At 40.9% G+C, this 9,451-nt stretch overlaps 1 protein-coding gene across 1 annotated transcript; it reads right to left on the reverse strand.

Moving 5' to 3' along the window:
- Positions 1 to 1,769: 1,769 nt before the first annotated feature.
- LOC115540113 (GTPase IMAP family member 9) lies at positions 1,770 to 6,183 on the reverse strand. The gene is made up of 3 exons (XM_030351113.1): positions 6,111 to 6,183; positions 5,898 to 6,002; positions 1,770 to 3,510 (listed from the first exon to the last, which is right to left on the reverse strand). The coding sequence occupies exons 2-3, from the start codon at positions 5,989 to 5,991 to the stop codon at positions 2,630 to 2,632; spliced, it is 975 nt and encodes a 324-aa protein (XP_030206973.1). The 5' UTR covers positions 5,992 to 6,002; positions 6,111 to 6,183; the 3' UTR covers positions 1,770 to 2,629.
- Between the last annotated feature and the right edge of the window lie 3,268 nt (positions 6,184 to 9,451).

Consider the following 9,451-nt stretch of genomic DNA (forward strand, 5'->3'; position numbering starts at 1 on the left):
CCTTTTGAGCAAAATAAAAGTATGTGTAGAGCACTTGAATAGGAACAACAGGCTTGCACACCATTGAGCATTGAAGGAATGTCACAGGAGTGATTCCAAAGTGTGGGTGGGGAGCTATGGGTGCACAAGATGGCAGCCAGAGCAACCACCTCAGGAAACAGAAGACACCCTGGAAGCCATGAGGAAAAGGACGACCGAAATCTTAGCACATGAAAGGGGAAAATTAAAGAAATTGACCACTTATTTTCTACAATTCAAAAATATATTCTTGCCACACCAGCTCCCCCTCTGGTGGACATTAAAAGTCAGTCGCCCTACCTGTTTCTGCCTTATGTTGTTTTCAGTCGGTTTCAGATGGTTGATTGCTCTACAGCAGAGCCTATCCCAACCTTATAGGTACGTTTATCAAAAGGGTATCTGAAAATGCTGCAAAACAATAAATATTTTACTTTGTATTATTATTTTGGGCATTTGCCACCAATCCACAAGTGATGTGTGTGTCTGTCCTTGTGTTGTTTTACCTCGTAGCTGTGTTGGAATCAACCCAGAGAGAGGAACGAAGGCAGAACACAGAAAGGGGGTCAGCAAAAGTAGATGGAAAATGGTCCAGAAGAAAGCAGCCACACTTAATCCACATGTGTGCACTCTCTTCGAAAAGCTTATGCTTTGACAGTTACTGCCCACAGAGGCAGACAGTCGCTTCCCTGAAACACACAAAGTTATCTCTTTAGTTGCATGACACACCTGTTGGACGTTGGACTCACAAACTCATCAGACATATACACCCATTTGTATCTGAAAAGGCTTGATAGGGGAATGCCACACACACACCACACACACACACACACACACACACACACACACACACACACACACACACACACACACACACACACACACACACACACACACACACACACACACACACTCTCTCTATCTCTCTCTAGTGGGATTGATTTATTTTTTATTTATTTTTTTACCACATCACATGTGAGCGTGAGCCCTTCCTCACGTCACCACAGAGCGAAGTGAGGGCACTTCCTTCTGTGTTGTCTGGAGGAAGATGGAAAGAAATGAAAAGATTGAGAAGGAGCCAGAAAGAGAGAGCTATAACACCTCCGTTGTGATCGTCTTACCTGGACAAGATGGACTCCCGTACACCAGTGTAGAAAATGGATATGATCCCGAAATCAAAGCACCTTCTTCTCCTTCTTCATTGAAATAACAGTCTGTTTTTCAAGACAATTTTTTTTTATTGGTTTCTTTTTTTCTCATTTTCGTTATTTTATGTAACTATGGATTGAATAGACGTCTCCATGCTACCTATTTTAAAACCAAACACGTTATCCCACTGCGAGGAATAATCAACATAAATGAGTTCAATTGAGTTATAGATTAAAGTATGCTGTGGCAGTGTTTGGTGATGGTAAACCTAAAACCTGGCCATCATGCAAAATCTAACTGCTACATTTTTACTACTACTAAATGTTGGCAGCCTTAGTGTTGGCCAATACAGACAAAATCAGATTCAGATACTTATAATAATAAATCATCAGCTTTCTGGATAATATAATAAATAATTGAAATGCCTCTCTGCCAACTCACATTTATACGGAAAATATCAATCTTGGACTTTGCCAACTCACATGTATACGCAGTTTACGCACATATCAATCTCGGACCTTGGAATAATGAAGGTCTACTATTGAAAGACATGTTAATGAAATTTGTCTCTTGACAAAATGAAAGAATTTACGAAGAATAAGGAACTTAGTAAAACTTCTTTATTCAGAAACGTATTTTTCCATCACAATAACTAATCTTAATCCTATAATAACAATCAATGTAATAAATGGATTAAAGATAGGGTAAGCTATTTATTTTTGAAGCATTGTCATATTTGTGAATTTCTCTTGAAATCCATAAAATAATCATTAAATCAAAAGCTCTGTCAAAAATCCAGTGTCCACAGCTGTCCCAGAGCTATATAAACCCATCCAATTATGTAATTCAGCATGAATAAATGACCGACCGGTCTGTCTGCCTACCCAGCTACCTGTGCCCACTCTGGCCATGCGGAGTTCATGACTCATTGTGCATGACTGGAGTCTTCCCAAAGGCTAGGCAGACCTTCATCTAAAGCTATAGCAGTCATGTGTTTTGGGGGAGAGGCTCTGGAAGAAGGGGTGGATTTCTTCTGTTGAAAATAAAATATCTTGCTTACTCTAACTTCTCTAAGTGACCTGCCCTACTTTAAAATACGTTGAATTTCAAAACATTGTTACAATTACATTGCAAATGTGCACAAGAGTCCCGTTTAGCACACTTTTGATCATACTCAGCATTCCCTTGAAGATGTGTTTTAATTACCTGATGTGCAATATTGATTAAGACAATTAGTTAAAGTTATAATCATTACATCCCAGAAATTACTTATTTTGTTGTGCAAAACCCATGTTACTGTACTTACTAGTCATTCATTAAAAGTATCATAGTTGTCAATTATAATATCATGAAGAAAAAATGTTAAGGTATTAATGTTATAATTGTGAAATTAGTATTTTTGCACAGGGGTTGAACCCTTTGGCAGGGCACTCTATGCATGAATGTCTGTTCCTAGAATCACCTTTCATGTAGCCCATCCAAAGAAGTCGTTAAAGAAGTCGTTAACACATTCAGAACCATAGGTAGATGCTATTCCTGCAGCCACAACTATTAAGGTTGTTGAGGGCATCAATAAACCTCCACCCAATGCTGTAACAGCCGCCGTAAGGGCTGCTTTGCAACTTGATCGTCGAGCCTCTTCTTCTTGTTCTCTCTTTTTCCCCCTTTCCTCTCGTTCTATCTTCTCTTTTTCTGCTTTTTTCCTAATTTTTTCCTCCTCAATTTTTCTCTGAGCTTCCTTGTACATGCTGTTGGTGTAATACAGCCCTCCACTGAGCTTCAACATTGTCTCAACCTTGTGTAAAAGCTTTTGAACCTGCTTGGGTTCACTCCCCGGGCCGTTGATCAGTGAAAAATATCTCCCCCCACAATTGTTGAGGACTCTCTGTAAATCTGTACTTTCGCGAACAAACTGCTCCACTGTTTTTCCTCCCAGCATGTCTCCATGGGTGAACAGAATGATGATGTACATGGAAGAATCTGAGCCAAAGTGGGTCTTGATCCACTCTACAGCACTGCGCTCTTCCTCAGTGAATCTGGCCTTCAGACTGATCACCAGCAGAATCGCATGGGGCCCTGGAACGGACTTCTCGACACACGCCTTTATTTTTTCTTCTATGGCCTTTGCCGTTTTGTTTGTGTCGAAGAGGCCGGGGCTGTCGACCACGACGATGGTGCGTCCGTCTCTGGTCACCTGCTCTCTCTGGCAGTGCTCTGTCACAGATCCAGGGGAGATGTCTTCTTTAAAGGCGTCCTCACGTCCCAAAATGGTGTTTGCACTTGCGCTCTTTCCTGAGCCGGTTTTTCCAACAAGGATCAGTCTCAGCTCCTCCGGACGCTTATAATCTGTGGAATATTTAGTGGTTAAGGCGAAAAGAATGAATAATGTTCATGCATGTAAATGCAGCAAAGAAAAAAGAGCCAACCACCTAAACCAGCAATAGACTGTCTAATCATATTTAGCCTTAGTTATGGCCGCACTTGAACCTTATGGTGATTTTATTTGTGAACTATTTGACACTGGAAGGACACACGACGAGATCAGTATACCGCTCTAAAGCAATCTGGTTCCCCGAAGTGCTCCTTCATGACGTTGAGGAGGTTCTGTGTGGAGCACAACCTTCGAAGAAGAAATCTAGTTTCCGATTTAGTTTCAGATCGTCCACTCGCAGACTAAGTCGCCGGCTCCCACGGAAAACAATAAAGCTTTTTAAACCGCGTGCCCTTTTTCCCGGCAATAATTGCGGTTTTATCTAAATATCACACAAACAAAACAAGCAACTGGATTATTCAGTTTTCCCGCTTTGATTTAAAAAAACTGAAAAATGCCATTTATTAGTTTATTCCTTTTGCCCTTTTTCCGCTTCAAAACCAAATCCGATAAAAACGACTCGGTTAATTGTTTTTTCTGATTTTGTTTTGAATCGGAATGTTCAAAGAACGAACCATACACGGATTGAATCGAAGACGAACTTGTTGTTGTTGTGTTTGAAACTGGCGCGAGGGTTCTTCTTCTTATTATACAGTTCCGGCAAGGCGCGAGGGTTGCTGGGAAAGCGGAGACGTATGCAGGACGTTGCAATGACTTCATGAGGTTGCTCTCGCCGGCTCCATGGCTGCTCTGGCCGGTGTGAATCCAACTGGTTCATACCTGGGATAAGGCTAGAACCAGTTTGGAACTGGCCCCTAGCACCAGCCCGGAACTGGCTCTTGGTTCTTTTGGTGTGAAAGGCCCAATTGTGACTCGCAACAAAATGTATCATGATTCTTTGGACAACAGCTGGTATAAGCCAATGGTTCTCACTTGGACACAGGAATAAACTTCTTGGTCGACATCCATATTGTTACGTATTTTAAGCACATAAGCTGCCCCCACATAGCCACTAGGAAGCAGGATCGAACACACAAGCTGCATTGCCCTCACATAGCCACTAGGAAGCAGGATCGAACACATAAGCTGCAATAACTACTCCAGCCACAGATGGCAGCACCTTTAGACAGGTGAGGATGGCGGAGCCATTACGTCACACCGGTCACGCCCACTTAACATAGGCCACGCCCACTTGACGAACACAGCGCGGAATTCAGATTGAGAGGCCAGAATCAATAGGTAGCCCGGCCGAGAGCATGATACGCGTTGGATACAATTCCCTCCCTTTTGCTTCGTAGTTACCATACCGAAATATGCCTGCCTTAACAAATAAAGTGAGTTAAAAGCAACCGAGGATTGGACTACTTTCTTCCAGAAAAAACGCAACAATATGCAGCAACCACTCTGGGTTTCAGCAAGGGGGCCTTCTTGTTGCTGGCCATGGCAGAGGTCTTTGCTCTACTGAGCTCATTTTCTAGTTCCAATTGTCTCCACACGGCGACGGACACAATTAGCTGAGCACAATTTGGTATACTATTTCTAGATATCATGCAAGACTGAAGATGGTTTCACCTATCCTTATCCAGTCAGTCAGTGACAAAGTCATGGTACATTTCCACTCAATGCTCAGTTCCGAGCTCTACCACCAGTTTGTTTTCCTTGTGCCACACCTTATTATCCTGAATACAAAATAAACGAGCTCAGACACATTCCTGCACACCTCACCTGTTCAAGTCCTTACCAGCCCGCACTGACATTTCCTGTATTTAATACATGGACAACACCCATGATCAACATGCAGAGACAGCTTGGCACAGACACCCACAAAATCAATACGGAATAAATATTCAACTGAAAATCAAAAATAGTTGTTTACTTAGAAAACGCACAATTGTAATGCATTGGAATTACCATATAACACACTGGTGGTGGTTAGTGAGGTCCCACTTCATTGTAAAGTGTCTTGGAGTGTCTAGAAAAGCGCTACATAAATTCAATAAATTATTATTATTATTATTATTATTATTATTATTATTATAACGGTAGGGAAAGATGTATTGAAATGAGTTACTTTGTATTCCTTATTTGCTTCATTCTTTGTAAATTATATCACATAATGCAAGTTCTTGTTTCATTTCAATACATATAGTTTTGCCAATCTGCTGTTTGAAAAAAATATGAAATTCTTGTAACATATCCTTATTATAATGTGTTCATGCAGATTTTTCATAAACAATCCCAATAACCTTTGGTTTGCCTTTCCTTCTTGTTGGGGTTGTGGTGTGCCTTTACTTGCATCACATTACATATAAATAGTATGAGACCTATTTATGTTTGCATTATGAAATGTGATAAGTTTTACCTGGATGTTGGCACTGAACAGAGGACCAGTCCGCACAATATGTTACAAACAGCACAAAGATCCAACGTAGCTTAAAAATCCTAACTTGTGTCATCTTTTCAGATCCTGAAACCAAACACAAATTGGAAAACAGCATTGTCATTTGTAATATGATCCAACCATCCAAAACACAGTTCAGGTAATTTATTGTTATAAGATGGCAGCTTATATTACCCAAATAGGAGATTGTTTTCTCTTTAGCTGATGTACTCCTACAACTCTGGAAGGAAGAATTGATATGGGCTAGTTAATGTCTGGTGAGTTTGTCCCTTCTTTGTCATTTGGTTTAGTTTCATTTCATGCAAAGCCTTCACATTTCCTAGCCTACTGGGTGCTGAACTCACACAGGACGTGTTTGTATTCTGGCTCTTGGCCAGAAAGAGTTAGGTGACAACGTAGCCTATAATGAACAACAAAGTACATTGGGAAAAAGGGGCGCCAGTCGAATGGTTCAAACACAGGACATAGACCAAGGAGCCCGCGGTCTGTGTCCTGCATCATTTTTAAAAAGAAAGAAAAAAGAGAGCTATAACACATCCTATTGTGATCGTCTAACCTGGACAAGTCAAGTCAAGTCAAGTTTATTTATATAGCTAATTTAAAACAACAGTAGTTGACCAAAGTGCTGTACACAAATACAATATAAAATAAATAATAATAATAATAAAAGCCTTAAAATTGCATATTAGCAACAACAATGAATAAGATAAAATAAAATCTTAATCTGTATTAAACGCCAATGTAAAAAAGTGAGTCTTTAGTTGCGTTTTAAACTGGTCGATAGACTGGGCAGTTCTCAGACTCAGGGGGAGACGGTTCCAAAGATTAGGAGTGGCCACAGCGAAGCCTCTGTCGCCTTTTGTTTTTTGTCTGCAGCTAGGTACATCCAGCAGCACCTGCTGAGCTGACCGAATTTCTCTAGCTGGAGCATGGATGCAGACCAGGTGCCAGCCCATGTAGAGATTTAAAAGTAAACAACAGGATTTTGAATTTAATTCTAAAAGCCACAGGAAGCGAGTGAAGAGAGGCCAGGACAGGGGTAATGTGGTCATATCGCCTTTTCCCAGTAATGAGACGTGCAGCAGCATTTTGGACCAGTTGCAGGCGACGGAGCAGACATTGGTCCACACCAAAGTAAAGAGAATTACAGTAGTCTAAACGGGACATTATGAACAGGTGAATTACTCTTTCAAAGTCCTTTGATGGGAGATACGGCTTTACTTTCGCTAGGAGTCGCAGCTGGAAGAAGCTTGTCTTCACGACTGAGCTTTGCGTGTTAAATTTGAAACCATTGTCGAAAATAACTCAGAGGTTTCTGACAAAAGGGCGGCTGTAGGAGGCAAGGGGACCAAGAACACTGTCGGTGCCCTCCAGTAGTTCGGATTTGCCAAAACAATTATTTCGGTTTTATCATTGTTTAGTGTTGGGAAGTTAAGTTCCAACCAGGTTTTCACATCTTTCAGACAGTTTGACAATGCATTTGTGGAATCCTTGTTTGATTTTAATGGCAGGTTGATTTGTAGGTCATCTGCGAAGCAATGGAAAGAAATGTTGTGTTTTTTAAAAATGGAACCTAGGGGAAGCAAATATAACGCAAAAAGAATTGGAGATAAAATAGAGCCTTGGGGGACCCCACAGACTAGTGGGGCTGCAGCTGAGGACTGGCCTAGATGAACAGAGAAGGTTCTCTTTGACAGATATGACTTGAACCATTTTAAAACATTTCCAGTAATACCAACACAGAGTTCCAGGCGGGATAAAATAATCTGGTGGTTGACTGTGTCAAAGGCAGCAGCGCAGCAGAACTCCCCGAGTCAACAGTTAAAAGAAGATCATTAAAGATTTTTAAAAGTGCAGTTTCTGTGCTGTTGCGTGATTTAAAACCAGACTGAAACTTTTCTGTCACATCATTAAGATCCAGGTGTAGCTGCAGTTGTTCTAAAACCACTTTTTCTAACACTTTAGAGAGGAAGGGAAGCTTAGAGATAGGCCTAAAGCTGGAGAGAACAGAGGGGCCGAGGTTGTGTTTTTTGATAATGGGCTGGACTATGGCATGTTTAAAAACAGTTGTAACACAGCCTGAGGCAAGGCAGGTGTTTATTAACGTTAAAATGTATGGGCCAACAGTGTTAGACACGTCTTTCAGTAATCTTGCAGGAATACTGTCTAGCGGATATTGTGAAGGTCTCAATTTTGTAAGGACAAGATGGATTCCCGTACACAAGTGGAGAAAAAGGAGATAATCCCGAAATACAATAACCATTTTCTTCTTCATTGAAATAACAATGTCAGCTTTTCCACATAAAAAGACATTATTGGTTTGTTTTCTTCTTAATTTTTGTTATTTTATCTCTTTGAATTGAATAGACGTCTCCATGGAAACTTACCTCAAAAGTGATGATAGTCTTTGTCAGTAATAACATCCCTGTTTCTAAATAAGATATTGTTAAGAGATAATCCAAGAATAAAGGGATGGAATATGTACAATGCACAGCTACCTATTTTAAAGGTCCCATGGCATGCTTCTTTATGGATGCTTTAATATAGATATTAGTAGGCCTCAAACACAGCATTTGAAGACGGTCCCGAAATTCAGCCGTGGTGCAGAATTACAGCCACTACGAGCCAGTCGCACATTGAACTTTTTCCAAATGCCCCGTTTCACTGTCTGCAGCTTTAAAGGCCCACTATGCAACTTCGGGCATGTCTTCGCTGTTTTCTTGGTTTTGGCACGCACATTTCTCTACACAGCGCCCCCTAAAGCTTCGTAGTAGATATTTCACAACACTGTCGTAACAACTCGTTGACGTCCCTTCCCCATGCTCTTCTACGCGAGCCATGTGCATTTGTTTTCAAAGAAGCCGGCGAATGCGCGGAGCCATGTCCGAAATAGATGTTCATAAAGTGTAGGCAAGGTTATACATTTTTAAAATGGTGTATTTGCATTGCAATAAACATATATCCATCATTTTTTATAGTTGACGGGGAGAATTTATACCCTAGGTTATAATTATTTTATCTTAGGTTGAACAGAACAATCAGTGTAAGAGGTTTGGCCAACATAATAATCGAAATAAACAAGAACCTGGATTCGGGGATTCAGTCTGTATCTGGGGGACGAGACAGACGAACAGCAAAACACCCATGGAAACAAAGGTGTTTATATGGTTGCAACCAAGCAAGCTAGAAACAAACAGGGCTCACAACAAAACGGTCGAGAAAACAATTTTTACAGGGCTCAAAAAAATGGTTGAGCAAACACATGTGTACAGAGACTATCAGAATCAAGAATATTACGCAGACAAAGTTCACCCAAGGGTACTTTCAATTTCAAAAGCAACACGGCCGAGTCGGCGTCTGATTTGCAGTCTTCTTTTTCTTTCAGTTCACGCTATTCCTGAAAAGCTTGCCCAACGTTTACTCGTGTCTGGCCTCTCTGTCGGTCTGTCTCCCTTTTCTCTTCTTCTGTTCCTCCGACATTGGGTTTCTCTGTCTCTTATTAGTCGGCTGATCTA

Source organism: Gadus morhua, chromosome 3, assembly GCF_902167405.1.
Source record: "Gadus morhua chromosome 3, gadMor3.0, whole genome shotgun sequence".
NCBI lineage: Eukaryota > Metazoa > Chordata > Actinopteri > Gadiformes > Gadidae > Gadus > Gadus morhua.